At 47.2% G+C, this 18,599-nt stretch overlaps 1 protein-coding gene across 1 annotated transcript in view; it reads left to right on the top strand.

Moving 5' to 3' along the window:
- LOC140395963 (uncharacterized) overlaps positions 1-5,813 on the top strand; it is a 97,730-nt gene extending 91,917 nt beyond the window's left edge. The window contains exons 17-18 of the mRNA XM_072483991.1: positions 2,391-2,666; positions 4,898-5,813. Of these exons, the coding sequence (XP_072340092.1) occupies positions 2,391-2,666; positions 4,898-4,908 (287 nt within the window). The 3' untranslated portion in view covers positions 4,909-5,813. The remainder of the gene's footprint in view (positions 1-2,390; positions 2,667-4,897) is intronic.
- The last annotated feature ends 12,786 nt before the right edge of the window (positions 5,814-18,599 follow it).

Genomic DNA, 18,599 nt, shown 5'->3' with positions numbered 1-18,599 from the left:
GGGAACCATGGGAAATTAGGCTGAGGAATGTGGTGAGAAAAGGCAGAGGTTCCCCAGTGATGAGGGCCACCAAGCTGGGGAGATCTCCCACACCCCATGCCCACAGCACCAGCCCGTACCTCCCACCCCCAGAGCCAGCCCACATCTTCCCTCCAAGTGCTTCTGATGCAGACATTCTCCATTTCCAACATCTCCTGCTTTTCACGTTTATTTTTAATGATAATTGATGTATCTTGGAAATAGGAGGAAATGTGTGAAACAGTTCAAGTTATGTATATCCGCATCAGGAACATACGAACGAAAGAGGGCTATTTAAACTTTCCAGCTTGTACCACCATTCAGTGAGATCATGGCTGACCTGTGACCACACAACAAGCTTTTTTAGCAAAGTTGAAACCCATGGAATTAAAGGGATAGTGGCAGAATGGAAACGGAGAGTAGTGACTGGCTGTTTTTGTGCTGGAGGAAGTAATCCAATGGGGTTTCTCAGTGGTCAGTATTAGGACACATTTTTCCCTGATGATTATGAATGGCTTAGGCTTGGTGTACAGGGCATCATTTCAAAATTTGCAGATGACACTAAGTACAGTGAGCAATGAGGAGGATAGAAAGGGTGGAAAAGTGGTAAATACAATTTAATGCAGGTAAGTCCGCAGTGATATATTTTCGTAGAAAGGACAAGGAGAGTTAATATAAAATTAAGGGGATAATTCTGAGGATGTAAGAACAGAGGGTCCTGGAGGTAGAATGCACCCCAGCTCCCAGGAAATCCACTAGTCATAGGAGGAACCTGGGGATTTATGTGCATAAAACACAAAGTGAATGAAATGAAATAAAAATCCCTTATTGTCATGAGTAGGCTTCAATGAAGTTACTGTGAAAAGCCCCTAGTCGCCACATTCCGGCGCCTGTTCGGGGAGGCTGGTACGGGAATCAAACCGTGCTGCTGGCCTGCCTTGGTCTGCTTTAAAAGCCAGCGATTTAGCCTAGTGTGCTAAACCATCCCCTGGTGGCAGGACAGGTTAAAAAAGTGGCCAATTAAATGTACAAATCCTGAGCTTTATAGTATGAAAGCAACAAAGTTATAATAAGCCTTTATGAAAAGGAAACGCTTCAGCCTCCACTGGAGGACTGTGCCCAATTCTGGGCCCCACACGTTAGGAAGAAGAAGATATTTTTAGAGAGGGTGTAGAAAATTTTCACGAGAATGGCTCCAGGCATGAAAACTTTGGTTAGGTGGATAGAAACTTGAACTGTTCTTTTTAGAGAAGAGAAGGATGACAAGAGATTTGGTAGTTGTGAGGCATCCAGACAGAGTAGCCAGAAACTGTTCTCATTGGCAGAAGGGTTGATAGCCAGAGAACACCTTTTTAAGGTGATTCACAGAAGAACCTGGGGTTGTGTAAGAGCTCGCTCCTGAAACCCACAACTTACTGATTTGTACTTGAGATATATGAGAAATAACTCAAGACCCACAAGTTCTGTCTTAAGACTTTTTATTGTCAAGTGTGATTCAAAACCGCTTTCACTATTGATTAACACCCATCGATGAATTCAAGCATTGCTCTAGTGACATTACAAGAAATCATTCATTGAATCACTTGTGGATGATCAATCCAGCATTGATTGTAAGTGAGATGACTGGCCAAGTCAACTCCATCTGACATCTCCCTCCAGTCTCTTTGGACATCCGATTGTTCTAGCTTTGCACCATTTGGAAAGGATCCTGTTCTCATCCTTTTGAGATCCACCTACTTTGAAATCCATGTGCCGCAGTTTTTTGCTCGTTCACTTAATCCATCAATATCTCTTTGTAATTTTACACTTTCATCACCTGATTTACAATGTCACCTATTTTGGTGTCACGGCAACAAAATCATAAAATTCTGACCCATCATGGCTTTTTGAAAGAGCTACCCAATTAATCCCGATTTTCTCGTCAACCCTCATAACTCTGTAAATGTTGACTTCTTTAAATATTTCTCCAATTCCCTTTTGAAAATTTCTTTTCAATTTGTTTCTGCCACCCTTCCAGCAGCTCATTCCGGAGATCACAAGAACTTGCTGTGTAAACAACATTCTCCTCACTCTGTCCTGGTGTCTTTGCCAATTAATTAAACAGAACTGAGACAGTCCAATATTCCACTATTCCAAAGCCTCTCTGAGTGTACTATTAGTTAAATAACACAAATGTGTTTATTCAGAACTCTTTGATTTTCTAAAAATTGTACTTCAACGTTTTGTTTATAATGTCGTCCTTCTGCCTTTTCAAAAAAAAAAACTTTAGTTCCAGTTTGGCCAGGTTTGGGGTAAGTTTATCAAGCCACAAAACCTGTAAATGTGTTGCGTGTCTTTGTGTCTAATCCTTTATTCTGAAATATTCCAAGTAGAAAAGGACCTGCAGCAAAGCCCTGTCGCCCACATCCAGAATAAGCTGCGGCGCGACATCGTGAATCATTGGAACGACCTGAAATCTGTCCTGAAGGCGCGAGATCCACATGGTACAGGGAGAGTGCCGTTCAGAGACATTCAGGCAATTTGCATGAGTCTAAGGTGGAACCTGCTGCCTGCGGAGGTTGATAAATTGTGCGCAGCTTATGATCTGGAAAAGAACGCAGAGTTTCATTACATCCCATTCATGAAATCCTACACTAAAAAAGAGAAAGGTAAATAGTTCTAACTTCCCATTTATCACCTTTCCATCTCACCCTTTTTTTTTCACATTTTTATTTAGCAAACTAAGTGATAGCCTCCTCATTTGTTGAGTTTAAGGGGATTAATCTGGCATTTAGTCTTTAGAGGAGACATTCCTCGACCACAGAAAATAGGAGAAGGCCATTCACCCCTTTGAGACTGCTTCACCATTCAACATGATCATGGCTGATCCTCGAACTCAGAACCATACTCCTGGGCTCTCCCTATATGCCTTGACATCTTTAGAGTCTAGAAATCTATTTATTTCCGTCTTAAATATATTCAGCGATTTGGCCTCCACAGCCTCCTGTGGTAGAGAATTCCACAGGTTCACCACCCTTTGAGTGAAGAGGTTTCTCCTCATCTCAGTCCTAAATAGCCCACCCCATATCCTGGGACTGTTCTAGACCCTCTAACCAGAAGAAACATCATCTCTGTATCCAGTCTATCCACCGTCAGAATGTTATACATTTCCATGATATCCTCTCTCATTCTTCTAAACTCCACTGAATACAGGCCCAGTCAATCCGATCTCTCCTCGGACAGTAAATTGCCATCCCAGGAATCGGTCTGGTGGACCTTCACTGCACTCCCTCTTTAGCAAGTGCATAACTGCAGCAGGAGTTTAGACTGAGGGCCCAGTGCTGGAGGTTGCACAGGGGCCTTGGCCTGTCCTGTTAACCAAGGACCACTGTCGCCATGGGAGCTCAAAGTCTGCCATTCGACAGATGGTGTGTCCCAAGGAACTTGTTTGTGGCTTCCCATGTTTCCCATTCTTGATCCAGAGGATATCTTCTGGTTGATCTTGCTTAGGAAGGTTGCTCCATATAGAACATAGAACATACAGTGCAGAAGGAGGCCATTTGGCCCATTCAGTCTGCACCAACCCACTTAAGCCCTCACTTCCACCCAATCCGCGTAACCTAATAATCCCTCCTAACCTTTTTGGTCACTAAGGGCAATTTATCATGGCCAATCCACCTAACCTGCATGTCTTTGGACTGTGGGAGGAAACCGGAGCACCCGGAGGAAACCCACGCAGGCATGGGGAAAACGTGCAGATTTCGCACAGACAGTGACCCAGCGGGGAATCGAACCTGGGACCCTGGCGCTATGAAGCCACAGTGCTATCCACTTGTGGGCGCCGAGATGGATGGTGGGCTATGTGGGTTGAACAGATCATCATAGAGCGGGTAAGTGAGGTACAGCATGGATTGTTCCAGGCAGTTTGTGGGTTTCTGTTAGTTGTGGGATGTGTGAGGGTGTGATGTTTATGAGGACTGGAAGCCAGAGGACAAGTGTAGAGCACAAGGCTTTAAACTTGTTTTCAAACACCCTCCTGGCCTTGTCCATCCCTGTCTCTGCAATCAACTCCAACTTCGCAACCCTCTGAGATATCTTGCCTCCTTTCACTCAGACCTCTTGATGTGGAGATGCTGGCATTCAACTGGGGTGAGCACAGTAAGAAGTCTTACAACACCAGGTTAAAGTCCAACAGGTTTGTTTCGAATCACTAGCTTTCAGAGCACTTCACCTGAGGAAGGAGCAGTGCTCCGAAAGCTAATGATTCGAAACAAACCTGTTGGACTTTAACCTGGTGTTGTAAGACTTCTTACTGTGCTCAGACCTCTTGAACATCCTTGATTTTAATTACTCCACCATGGATAGCCGTACATTTGGTTGCCTGTTCCCCAAGCTCTGGAAGCCTCCCTAAATCTCCCACTTCTCTTTCCTCCTTGATCATTGACACATAGGACTTCGGGAACAGGAGGAGGCCATTGGGTCCTTTGAGCCTGCTCCAGGATTCAATAAGATCATGGCTGATCTGGCTGTGGTCGCATCTCCACTTTCCTGTCTGCGCCCCCCCCCCCCCCCCCATAACCCTTGACGCCCTTGTCGATCAAAAATCTGTCAAACGCAGCCTTGAATAAATTCAATGACCCAGCCTCCACTGTTTTGTGGGGAAGAGGATTCCACAGACTAACAACCCTCTGAGAGAAGAAAATTCTCCTAGTTTCTGTTTTGAAGATGTTCCTTGAAACTTGTCTCAATATGTCCATGGCTCAAACCTTGACCGATAATTTGATCGTGAAATTTTTCGGACTCCGCACTCAGCCAGAGCTGACACCTTAACTAAAATAAGAAATATTAAAAACTGGATTCCAATATATGTAACGTTAATATTGTTTTATTCTGATTACAGCAGTGGTCTAGTGATAAATGGAACCAATATTATATCAATAAAAACTAATGGTGCACGGAGACAATGAGAAACAGAATTAGAATATGGATCATTTGGAGCCAATGTGATAAACCTCAATCCACTCACTCATCAATACAAACCAGACCAAAAAACAAATGGAAACCTGCCCTGCAAGTGACAAACATTGCATTTATCTTTTGAAATCAATGTGTCAAATGTAGATCTGTAAATTCTTGTAGAATCAAGGCACTAATGTTTAAGTGCAGTAATTATTAGGTTGTTTTTTCTTGTTTTTCGAAGCATGGGTTTCTAAAACATAGCATAGACCCATGTGTGCGCTCCCACTACCTCTCTACTCCCGATCTCTGACCCGCAAGCATTTCCCCCTTTCTTTCATCCCTTCCCTTCTCATATCCTTGCCTGTGTTTCCGCAATGCCCTCAATTATCCCTTCATTCTTTCCTCCTTCTCCCCCCCCCCCAAGCTCATACTTCCCTCCTTCCCCTCCTCTGCACCCAGCCCTAGCCTCCTTCACCATCCCTTTCCTTTCCCATTCACCCTTCTCCCTCTACCTAGTGCCTCACTTCTCTCCTCAATATTATCCTCTACCCCTTCCCCTCCCCTCAAACCATTCTCCCTCCAGTCCTCCCCCTCCTAAAACCCTAGTCATTTGGCACTCAAAGCCCAGACTTGGCCTGTTAGCTTGCCTTGTTTGGATTGCATGGACTTGAATAACTCGATGAAGGAAAGTATATAGGGAACAGAGGAAGTTAACAATATTCTAGTAGATGGATTCAGTTGAAGGGCTAGTACTGACAGGCTATTGGGCTGAATGGCCTCATGTGCTGTTTCTAGAACTTCTGTGATTTGAAGATTGATTTCTATTGACTTTGTATATTAAACAATTATAAACATTCTCTCCATGACTGCTGTTCTATTGTAACAAAAGAAGAGTGCGGAGTTTTTATTGATTCTCATTCAGTTGAACAGACACGACAATATAACTTAGCTCGAGTGCTATGTCAGTAAAGCTCCTCAAAGGTTTTATTTTATACATGTGGCAATAAATAGTCTCGATTTGAACTTCGTATTTCACAAACACCAGGGTCTCAAATTTAACCCAATTCATGTTAATGGATAACTGAAATGGTTCAGACTCAATCCCCAAGACCTCAGCACAGCACAGGGCAGGTTAGGTTAAAATCAGAGCTCAAGTATGAAAATTTGTAAAGGAGCTTGGAGCCATATTGAACGTCAGGCTCAGTTGCCCCTTCATACAATCTGGAGTGTGAAGCAAATGCAGGAAAGACATCTTACCAATGTAGTCAATGATGGTAACATTTAGACTTATGTAGCTTTACTGGTTTGAGTCATGCCTATCACAAAGGAAAATGGTTGTGGTTGTTTGAAGTCAATCATCTCTGTGCCCAAAAATCCGTGGAATCTGTCTTGGTCGCACCTGCCATTTATTATGCAGTGGAGTGTTTTCAAACACAGCTTGCCTGTTAATTCAGTTGTGCCTCATATTAACACTGAATATTACAGCTAGATATTGTAAATTGTTTTGTTTTCCTGACTTTATTTTTGTTTGTTGAAAACCCCATGGAATCTTTGAGGCATTATTCACTAAGCAAATGGCTTGAGTCTCAAACTTCGTCTACATTAAACAAAAGGTTACAGTTCCTAACCAGATCGTGCCAGGAACTTGGGAGATCTTGTCCAGGATCATAACACCAGTGATACGCACATGCATTGAACAGATTAATAAATGAAAGTGACCTTCGCATAAAATAAACCGATTGACACAACAGAAAGGAGGAGTCACTGACAAGACAGGCAGCTTTCCACCTGCATAAGCAGATCTGTAGGTCATTAGAAATGGCACAGGTCAGTGAGCACACATCAGAGAATATATTAAACTCTAAAACACATGTTTACTTTCATTGCGTAGAATCTCTGAGGGCTGTGGCTGATTTTCAAGATTTTTGTTTTGGGGGATGTCCAAACTGCAGTTTGTCTGCCTAAGTTGACAATCCCCTTTCCACTCACACCTTCAACCTCCCTCCTCTCTCCTCCCTTGCCTTCTTCCTCTGCTCCACTCCCTCTTCCCTCTCTCCAGCTCACCCTTAATGTCTCCCTTCCCCTCGCTCCTCTCCTCCCCCCTCTCTCCCACTCCACCCTCCGAGCCCATTTTGATTGGTTTGCTGTGTTTTACCAGCTGTATTGTGCATAGAACATAGAAAATACAGCACAGAACAGGCCCTTCGGCCCACGATGTTGTGCCGAACCTTTGTCCTAGATTAATCATAGATTATCATTGAATTTACAGTGCAGAAGGAGGCCATTCGGCCCTTTGAGTCTGCACCGGCTCTTGGAAAGAGCACCCTACCCAAACTCAACACCTTCACCCAACACCAAGGGCAATTTGGACATTAAGGGCAATTTATCATTGGCCAATTCACCTAACCTGCACATCTTTGGATTGTGGGAGGAAACCGGAGCACCCGGAGGAAACCCACGCAGACACGGGGAGGACGTGCAGACTCCGCACAGTCAGTGACCCAAGCCGGAATCGAACCTGGGACCCTGGAGCTGTGAAGCAATTGTGCTATCCACAATGCTACCGTGCTGCCCTTGAGAACAAATAAATCTACACTATATCATTTAACCGTAATCCATGTACCTATCCAATAGCTGCTTGAAGGTCCCTAATGTTTCCGACTCAACTACTTCCACAGGCAGTGCATTCCATGCCCCCACTACTCTCTGGGTAAAGAACCTACCTCTGATATCCCTCCTATATCTTCCACCTTTCACCTTAAATTTATGTCCCCTTGTAATGGTTTGTTCCACCCGGGGAAAAAGTCTCTGACTGTCTACTCTATCTATTCCCCTGATCATCTTATAAACCTCTATCAAGTCGCCCCTCATCCTTCTCCGTTCTAATGAGAAAAGGCCTAGCACCCTCAACCTTTCCTCGTAAGACCTACTCTCCATTCCAGGCAACATCCTGGTAAATCTTCTTTGCACCTTTTCCAAAGCTTCCACATCCTTCCTAAAATGAGGCGACCAGAACTGTACACAGTACTCCAAATGTGGCCTTACCAAAGTTTTGTACAGCTGCATCATCACCTCACGGCTCTTAAATTCAATCCCTCTGTTAATGAACGCGAGCACACCATAGGCCTTCTTCACAGCTCTATCCACTTGAGTGGCAACTTTCAAAGATGTATGAACATAGACCCCAAGATCTCTCTGCTCCTCCACATTGCCAAGAACTCTACCGTTAACCCTGTATTCCGCATTCATATTTGTCCTTCCAAAATGGACAACCTCACACTTTTCAGGGTTAAACTCCATCTGCCACTTCTCAGCCCAGCTCTGCATCCTATCTATGTCTCTTTGCAGCCGACAACAGCCCTCCTTACTATCCACAACTCCACCAATCTTCGTATCGTCTGCAAATTTACTGACCCACGCTTAAACTCCCTCATCCAAGTCATTAATGAAAATCACAAACAGCAGAGGACCCAGAACTGATCCCTGCGGTACGCCACTGGTAACTGGGATCCAGGCTGAATATTTGCCATCCACCACCACTCTCTGACTTCTATCGGTTAGCCAGTTCGTTATCCAACTGGCCAAATTTCCCACTATCCCATGCCTCCTTACTTTCTGCATAAGCCTACCATGGGGAACTTTATCAAATGCCTTACTAAAATCCATGTACACTACATCCACTGCTTTACCTTCATCCACATGCTTGGTCACCTCCTCAAAGAATTCAATAAGATTTGTAAGGCAAGACCTACCCCTCACAAATCCGTGCTGACTATCCCTAATCAAGCAGTGTCTTTCCAGATGCTCAGAAATCCTATCCTTCAGTACCCTTTCCATTACTTTGCCTACCACCGAAGTAAGACTAACTGGCCTGTAATTCCCAGGGTTATCCCTAGTCCCTTTTTTGAACAGGGGCACGACATTCGCCACTCTCCAATCCCCTGGTACCACCCCTGTTGACAGTGAGGACGAAAAGATCATTGCCAACGGCTCTGCAATTTCATCTCTTGCTTCCCATAGAATCCTTGGATATATCCCGTCAGGCCCGGGGGACTTGTCTATCCTCAAGTTTTTCAAAATGCCCAACACATCTTCCTTCCTAACAAGTATTTCCTCGAGCTTACCAATCTGTTTCACACTGTCCTCTCCAACAATATCGCCCCTCTCATTTGTAAATACAGAAGAAAAGTACTCGTTCAAGACCTCTCCTATCTCTTCAGACTCAATACACAATCTCCCGCTACTGTCCTTGATCGGACCTACCCTCGCTCTAGTCATTCTCATATTTCTCACATATGTGTAAAAGGCCTTGGGGTTTTCCTTGATCCTACCCGCCAAAGATTGTTCATGCCCTCTCTTAGCTCTCCTAATCCCTTTCTTCAGTTCCCTCCTGGCTATCTTGTATCCCTCCAATGCCCTGTCTGCACCTTGTTTCCTCAGCCTTACATAAGTCACCTTTTTCCTCTTAACAAGACATTCAACCTCTCTTGTCAACCATGGTTCCCTCACTCGACCATCTCTTCCCTGCCTGACAGGGACATACATATCAAGGACACGTAGCACCTGTTCCTTGAACAAGTTCCACATTTCATTTGTGTCCTTCCCTGCCAGCCTATGTTCCCAACTTATGCACTTCAATTCTTGTCTGACAACATCGTATTTACCCTTCCCCCAATTGTAAACCTTGCCCTGTTGCACGTACCTATCCCTCTCCATTACTAAAGTGAAAGTCACAGAATTGTGGTCACTATCTCCAAAATGCTCCCCCACTAACAAATCTATCACTTGCCCTGGCTCATTACCCAGTACTAAATCCAATATTGCCCCTCCTCTGGTCGGACAATCTACATACTGCGTTAGAAAAGCTTCCTGGACACACTGCACAAACACCACCCCATCCAAACTATTTGATCTAAAGAGTTTCCACTCAATATTTGGGAAGTTAAAGTCACCCATGACTACTACCCTATGACTTCTGCACCTTTCCAAAATCTGTTTCCCAATCTGTTCCTCCACATCTCTGCTACTATTGGGGGGCCTATAGAAAACTCCTAACAAGGTGACTGCTCCTTTCCTATTTCTGACTTCAACCCATACTACCTCAGTAGGCTGATACTCCTCGAACTGCCTTTCTGCAGCTGTTATACTATCTCTAATTAATAATGCCACCCCCCCACCTCTTTTACCACCCTCCCTAATCTTATTGAAACATCTATAACCAGGGACCTCCAACAACCATTTCTGCCCCTCTTCTATCCAAGTTTCCGTGATGGCCACCACATCGTAGTCCCAAGTACCGATCCATGCCTTAACTTCACCCACCTTATTCCTGATGCTTCTTGCGTTGAAGTATACACACTTCAACCCCTCTCCGTGCCTGCAAGTACTCTCCTTTGTCAGTGTTCCCTTCCCCACTGCCTCATTACACGCTTTCGCGTCCTGAATATCGGCTACCTTAGTTGCTGGACTACAAATCAGGTTCCCATTCCCCTGCCAAATTAGTTTAAACCCTCCCGAAGAGTACTAGAAAACCTCCCTCCCAGGATATTGGTGCCCCTCTGGTTCAGATGCAACCCGTCCTGCTTGTACAGGTCCCACCTTCCCCAGAATGCGCTCCAATTATCCAAATACCTGAAGCCCTCCCTCCTACACCATCCTCCTACTTCCGTTAGACTGCGAGTATCAATAACCAGAAACAGCTGCACATTAATGACAACATGGGATGCGAGTCAGCGGACTAGAGTTAAAGTCTGCTGAAAGGTGCAGTTAGCAGAGTTTTTCTCAGCACCTGCAGTGCCAAGAAACATCTCGCTATTCAATGGCACTTCGCCTTTATTTTGGCCTCAGGGAGATTCTCTCCACCGAGGCCGCACTTAGAGGGATTTCCTGCTGACGAGCTGAAATTTGCCACAGGAAAGGCTCCTCGCAGATCAGGGTGCCATTTTAGAAGGCTGCCCTGATCTTGCCCCCACCTCCTTTCAGGTCCCCCCTACGGCTCATTTAAATATGTTAATCTGGATCATGATAGTTTAAGTGTCGCGAATTTCATGAGAGGCCTCGTGAGATTCAACGGCCTCATCCTGTTGGGCACGACTAGGCTGCTGAATCGCACCCATGGTTTTAAATTACATGTGTCACCCGAACACTCTGGACTGGATTATTCTGGCGAACAAAGCAAACAGGATTGAAGACCCCTGTCTATTGGAGATTATTGAACATAAAACACTTTACCACAAGAAGTTATTGAAGAAGATACTATAACATAATTCAAAAGTCATAGAAGTCATAGTATTTACAGCAGAAGGAGGCCATTCAGCCCATCAAGTCTACCATCAGCCCACACCTCCACCCTATCCCCATAACAAAATAACTCCACCTGATATTTTGGATGCTAAGGGACAATTTAGCATAGCCAATCCACCTAACCAGCACATCTTTGGACTGTGGGAGGAAACCGGAGCACCCGGATGAAACCCACACAGACACGGCAAGAAAGTGTGCAAACTCCACACAGACAGTCACCTGAGGCCAGAATTGAACCTGGGACCCGGGTGCTGTGAGGCAGCAGTGCAAACCACTGTGCCACCGTGAAGGACATTCAGGGCAGTCTTCCAAAAAGGAATTTGATAAGTATTTGAAAAGGAAGAACATGAATTGTACAGGGAAAAGGGAATGTTGCCAGTATAATAGAATGCCGACAGTGCAGGAGGCCATTCAGCCCATCAAATCTGCAGCGACCCTACGAAAGAGCACCCTACATAGACCCACACCCCCGTCCTATGCCTGTAACTGTGTGCATTGATCATGGTCAATCCACTTAACCTGCACACCTTTGGACCGAGGGAGGAAACCAGAGAACCTGGTAGATAAATTCAGTTGAAGGATGAGTTCTGACACAGGCACAATGGGCTGAATGGCCTCCTCTAGTGATACTTCTAGAATGTCTGTGATTTGAAGGTTGATTGGAATTGACTTTGTACATTAAACAATGACGTCCATTTTATTTGCAACACAAAAGCATGTTATTGAGTGCAGAGTTTTTATTTATTCACATTCAGCACGGGAGACCTCAGCAACATAACCACACTTTCCTTAGGTATTGAACCTACCTCGTATAGCCCCCAAAAGGTTTTATTTTAAACATTTGACAACAAATAATCTCAATTTGAACTTCATGGTTCTTAAACACCAGGGCCCAAATTTTGACCCAACTCAGGTCACAACAGTATAGAATGAGTTCCAATTCGACCTGAAACCGCATACCATAGACCAGTTTGGGAAAAAATTAGGGCTCAAGTTGGAAAATAGATAAAGGAGCTGGTGTCATATTGAGTTTCAATAAAAGGACCCAAGTGTCCATTCTCTAAATGGGGAAAGGCTTTGGAAATCAAAAGCACACAGGAACTTAGGAGTCATAGTTCAGGATTCTCTTAAGGTTATCATGCAGGTTCAGTTGGCAGTTCGTAAGGCAAATGCAATGTTAGCATTCATGTCGAGACTGCTAGAATACAAGAGCAGGGATATACTGTTGAGGCTGTATAAGGCTCTGGTCAGACCCCATTTGGAATATTGCGAGTAGTTTTGGGCCCTGAATCTAAGGAAGAATGTGCTGGCATTCGAGGGGGTTCAGAGGAGGTTCACAAAATGATCCCTGGAAAGAAGGGCTTGTCATATGAGGAGCGGTTGAGGACTCCGGGTCTGTACTCAATGGAGTTTAGAAGGATGAGGGGGATCTCATTGAAACTTACAGGATACTGAGAGGCCTAGAGTGAACATGGAGAGGTATTTCCACCAGTAGGAGAAACTAGAACCCGAGGGCACAGCCTCAGACTGAAGGAATGATCCTTTAAATCAGAGATGAGGAGGAATTTCTTCAACCAGAGGGTGGTGAATCTGTGGAACATTTTGCCGCAGAAGGCTGTGGAGGACAAGTCACTGAGTGTCTTTAAGACAGAGATAGATAGATTATTGATTAATAAGGGGATCAGGGGTTATGGGCAGAAGGCAGGAGAATGGGGATGAGAAACGTATCAGCCATGATTGAATGGTGGAGCAGTCTCGATGGGCCGAATGGTCCAATTCTTCTCCTATGTCTGATGGTCTTATGGTCTATGTTGAGTAGCTGCTTACAGATCTGCCAGGTGTGAATTAACAATCTGTTCGTTCATGGAATGTGGGCATCGCTGATTAGGCCATCATTTATTGCCCATCCCGAAGATGGTGAGAAGGTGGTGCTAAACTGCCTCCTTGAACCGCTGCAGCCCATGAGATGTAAGTACACCCACAGTGCTCTTATGAGTTCCAAGATCTGACCCAGCGAAAGTGAAGGAATGGATGAGCGGACATTAGGCTTTACAATCCATGAACTCGTCTGCCAGAGTCGGCTGTACAAATGAGTGCCACCCACAGGTGGCCGGACTATAAATGGCCCCGGTGAGGGCGGAGTCCACCGGGGTTCCAGTACAGTACCTGGAAGTAGTCCGTATCATCACTTCCAGGTCATGGGTCACATCATTATACAGGCAGTACCGACAGCTCATGCATTAGGTGAAATACATTCACCACATTCACCCCCTGTTAAAAAAATCAAATCCAGCTGGGGTGACGTGGGATCATTAGAGAATCAGTGTCTGGAGGTCGGATCGTTCTTTTAGACCTCCTCAGCTCTGGCGATGCGGCGGGCAGGGTTGTTGCCGATGGTGACTCCGGGGGTGTCGTGTCTGGAGCTTGAGCCTCAGTCCAGCATGTCGAGGACGGTTGGGGGTTGAGAGTAGGCAAGGGAGGCCTTTACCAGGCGGGCTTTGTCTGACTGGTAGAAGTGCAGTTTGCACTCCGCGCAGACCTGGCATTCCCTGGTCATGGCCTTGACCTCCTCGGTGGAGAACGGCAGATTATGGGCCTTAATAAAATGGGTAAGCCGGGTGACCCCTGGGTGGCAGAGGTCATCGTGGATAGCCCGAAGTCGGTCATCTAGCGCGCTGGAGCATGTGCCACGGGACAGGGCAACTGGGGGTCGTTGAGCTTCCCAGGACGATACTTTTTTGAAAAAAAAAATATTTTTATTCTCCTCCTTTTTCACATTTTCTCCCACATTTACACCCATCAACAATAAACAATAATCAGCAGCAAAAAATCCCCATAACAATAACAACGATCCCATCCGCCCACCAACCCCCAAACATCAGCCCGCATGTTTACATAAACAAATGACAAAAAGGAATCAGGGATTATCCATAGTCATCCTTAGTCTACACAGCCCCCCCCCCCCCCCCCCCCCCCACCACCAACTAATGTTCAATGTTATCCAGTTCTTGAAAGTGCATAATAAATAGTGCCCATGACTTGTAGAACCCCTCCGAGCTTCCCCTCAGTTCGAGCTGAACCTTCTCAAGAGTTAAGTATTCCAACAGGTCCCCCCGCCACGCCAGGGCACTGGGTGAAGAGGCTGCTCGCCATCCCAGCAGGATCCGCCTTCGGGCGATCAACGCCCGTTGTGCGTTGTCAAACATGAAGGCGACCGACCGCTGGTCGGTGACGAGGGTGAACCTCCTACCGGCTAGGTAGTGCCTCCAGTGCCGCACGGCTTCCACTATGGCTTGTGCTTCTTTCTCGACCGAGGAGTGTCAGATTTCGGCAGCGTGGAGGGTTCTAGAGAAGAATACTACTGGCCTGCCCGCCTGGTTGAGTGTGGCGGCCAGTGCGACGTCTGACGCATCGCTCTCTAAGTGAAAGGGAACGGACTCATCCACGGCGTGCATAGCGGCCTTGGTGATGTCGGCCTTGATGCGGCTGAAGGCCGAGCGGGCCTCAGCCTTCAGGGGAAAAGTGGTGGTTTGAATAAGCGGGTGGGCTTTGTCCGCGTAGTTGGGGACCCACTGGGCGTAGTAGTAGAACAGCCCCAGTCATCGTTTGAGAGCCTTGAGGCTGTGGGGAGGGGGGAGTTCTGTGAGGGGGCATATACGGTCGGGGTCGGGCCCTAGGACTCTGTTCTCCACGACGTGGCCGAGGATGGCCAGTCGTGTAGTGCGGAAAACGCACTTCTCTTTGTTGTACGCGAGGTTGAGGGATTGGGCGGCCTGGAGGAACCTCTGAAGGTTGGCGTCATGGTCCTGCTGATCATGGCCGCAGATGGTGACATTGTCCAAGTACGGGTATGTAGCCCACAAACCGTACTGCTCCACCATTCGGTCCATCGTTCTCTGAAAGATCGAGACTCAGTTAGTGACGCCGAAGGGGACCCTGAGGAAGTGGAAGAGTGGGCCGGCTGCTTCAAAAGCAGTGTAGTGGCATTCTTCCGGGCGGATTGGGAGCTGGTGGTAGGCCGACGTCAGATCGACTGTTGAGAACACATTGTACTGTGTGATCAGGTTCACCATCTCCGCTATGCGGGCGAGGGGGCACGCATCCAGTTGCGTGAAGCGGTTAATAGTCTGGCTGTTGTCTACAACCATCCGGTTCTTTTCCACGGTCCGGACGACCACCACTTGCGCTCTCCAGGGACTGTTGCTGGCCTCGATGATCCCCTCACTCAACAGTCGCTGGACCACCGACTTGATAAAAGCCATATCTTGGGAACTGTACCGCCTGCTCCTGGTGGCGATGGGCTTACAGTCGGAAGTGAGGTTCGCAAAGAGCGAAGGGGGAAGACCTTGAGGGTTGTGAGGCTGCATACCGTGAGAGGGGGGTAAGGGTCTACCGAACTGTAGGGTCAGGCTTCGGTGACTGCATTGGAAGTCTAATCCAAACAGTAGGGGAGCGCAGAGGTGAGGGAGGACGTACAACTTAAAATGGGCGTACTCGACGCCCTGCATCGTGAGGTTAGCGATACAGTACCCCCGGATCTGGACCGAATGGGATCCGGAGGCAGGGAGATGGTTTGGGATGCGGGGTATATGGGAAGGGAGCAGCGCCTTACCGTGTCAGGGTGAACAAAGCTCTCCGTGCTCCCGGAGTCGAAAAGGCAGGGGGTCTCGTGCCCGTTGACCCGGACGACCATCATTGAGTTTTTCAAGTGCTTCGGCTGCGGCTGGTCGAAGGTGACTGTGCCCAGCGTGGTCGTCGTTGTCGTGGTCACAAAATGGCAGCCCCCATGAGTCGCACGTGTCGGGCTGGGTGGAAGGTGGCGACCAAGATGGCCACCCCCACGAGTCGCACGTGTCGGGCCGGGCCGAAGATGGCGAGCAAGATGGCCGCCCCTATCGGTCGCACATGTCGGTCGGTGTTGGAGCCGGTGGGCAAGATGGAGGCCCCCACGAGTCGCACGAGGCTGATGTCGCATCTGAAGGGGGCGTTCCGGGCAGGCACACAACCACGTTGCGGGGTCTGCGGGCCTGTGAGTCCACGGGTCGGGCCTGGTGAGTGTTCGATTTCTGGGCTTTAGGTCGGCCCAGACAGACTCTGGGCGAAGTGTCCCTTTTTCCCCACAGTCGCTGCACGTCGCTGTGCGGGCTGGGCAACGCTGCCGGGAGTGTTGACCCTGGCTGCAGAAGTAGCACTGCGGTTCCCCGGGCTGGACTGGCAGCCACGCGGCACAGGCCCGTGAAATAGTCGGGTCCGACGGGTGTCACAACGATGGTGTCCACGAGGGGTTCGCCGGGTCCGCGGGGAACGCACTGAGGTTCTAGTAGGCCACCTCTAACAAGGCAGTTAGCTTTACCGTGTCCCGCAGGTCAGTGGTCCCATTTTCCAGCAAGTGCTGCCTGATGTAGTTCGATCGGACCCCAGTCATGTAGGTGTCCCGGATCTGTAGGTTCATGTGTTCCTCCGCCGTCACATCCTGGTAGCTGCAGTTCCTCGCGAGTAGTGTCAGTTTTTCCAGGTACTCATCTAGCGATTCCCCAGCACGTTGACGGTGAGTCGTGAGGAGATGTCGGGCGTACACTTCGTTTACAGGCTTCACGAAATGCGCCTTGAGGGTTGGAAACGCCGCCTCGCATGTGGCCGCTTTCTCGATCAGCAAGGAGATTCGATGGCTCACCTGAGCATGGAGGAGTCGCAGCTTGAGGGTTTCAGTGGGAGGCCTTGTGGAGGAGTCGAGGTAGGCGTCGAAGCAGCTAAGCCAATGTTCAAAGATCGCCTTCGCTTCCGACTCGCACATGCGCGTCGAGTTCGAGCTTATCTGGCTTTAGAGCAGCTTTTATGATGCTGTCTATGGATATTAAATTGTTATACCGTCAATTCACTGTGAGACTGTGAGAACGAGCGAACATTAGGCTTTAATATCCATGAACTCGCCTGCCAGAGTTGGCTGTACAAATGAGTTCCACTCATAGGCCGGATCATATATGGCCCCGGTGAGGGCGTAGCCAGAGGCGGAGCCCACCAGGGTTCCAGTACAGTACCTGGAAGTCGTCCGTATCATCACTTCCAGGTCATGTGTCACATCATTATACGGACAGTACAGACAGCTCATGCATGAGGTGAAATACATTCACCACAGGTAATTTATTTCCTAGTCAGGATGGTGTGTCACTTGGAGGATAACTTGCAGGTGGTGGAGTTCCCTCGTGCCTCCTGCCCTTGCTCTAGGTGGTAGAGTCCATGTGGAAAGAAGCTTAGTAAATAAATTGCTGCAGTGCATCTTGCTGCTGCCACTGGGCATCAGTGTTGGAGGGAGTGAATTTCTGAAGGTGGTGGATGGAGTGCCAGTCAAGTGGGCTGCTTTGTCCTGAATGGTGTTGAGCTTCTTGAGTTTTGTTGGAGCTGCACTTACCCAAGAGACCCAAGAGTCATCCAGACTCGAAACATTAGCTCCGTTCTCTCTCGACATATTCTGTCAGACCTGCTGAGATTATCCAGCATTTTCTGTTTTTTGTCACAGGAGAATGCAATTTTGCTTCCTTTAGTTCACTCACGAGCGCTAGTATTTATTGCCCACCAATCATAGTCCACCTGCCCACCAATCTATTTGTTAGTTGTCTGACCTCAGTCATTTTGCAAATAGTCCTGATGAGTGGGAGACAAAAAACTTCAACAAATAAATGTCTTTTTTTCTCAGCAACGCTATCTTTCAGGAGAGATATTAAACAAACACTCCATCTACTCTCACAGGTGGATGTAAAAGATCCCTGGATCACTATTTGAAAAAGTGCAATGTCTTGGTCGACACTTATCCCTGAGTCAACAGCATTAAAAACAGGTGATTTGGCTATCAGATCGCCACTTGCGGGATCTTGCTGTGCATGGATTGGTCGCCACGTTTCCTGCGTTACAACAGTCACCGTATTGCAAAAACTATTTCAAGGCCGTAAAACAGTTTGGGACCACCCAAAGTTGTGAAATTAAGATTCTATAGAAATGAAAGTCTCTCTTTAAAATCCAGCATGCAATGATTTCAGAGGTGGAAACTGGACCAGTGCCTGAAGCTTCCTTTGCCTCCAAGGTGCGACCCCCAAAGGGAATATGCTAACGTAGGTTCTTTGACTTACCACTCTGGAGGTTTTGGAAATGGTGGGCAATACAGTGTGTATGAGCAAATGTTCGATGCTGCACTGCACTCACCAGTATAACCAGGAGATGGCGCTCAAAGACAGTCTGACCTGCAACTAAAATAATCCCAGTCACTGATAACTTTTTCATTTCATAACATGTTTGTTACAAACTACAGAGCAGTAATGATGTCCTCTAACCTTTAACCAAGTCTG

This window comes from Scyliorhinus torazame, chromosome 19 (assembly GCF_047496885.1).
Source record: "Scyliorhinus torazame isolate Kashiwa2021f chromosome 19, sScyTor2.1, whole genome shotgun sequence".
NCBI classification, from domain to species: domain Eukaryota; kingdom Metazoa; phylum Chordata; class Chondrichthyes; order Carcharhiniformes; family Scyliorhinidae; genus Scyliorhinus; species Scyliorhinus torazame.
This window is presented reverse-complemented; position numbering and strand designations above follow the sequence as displayed.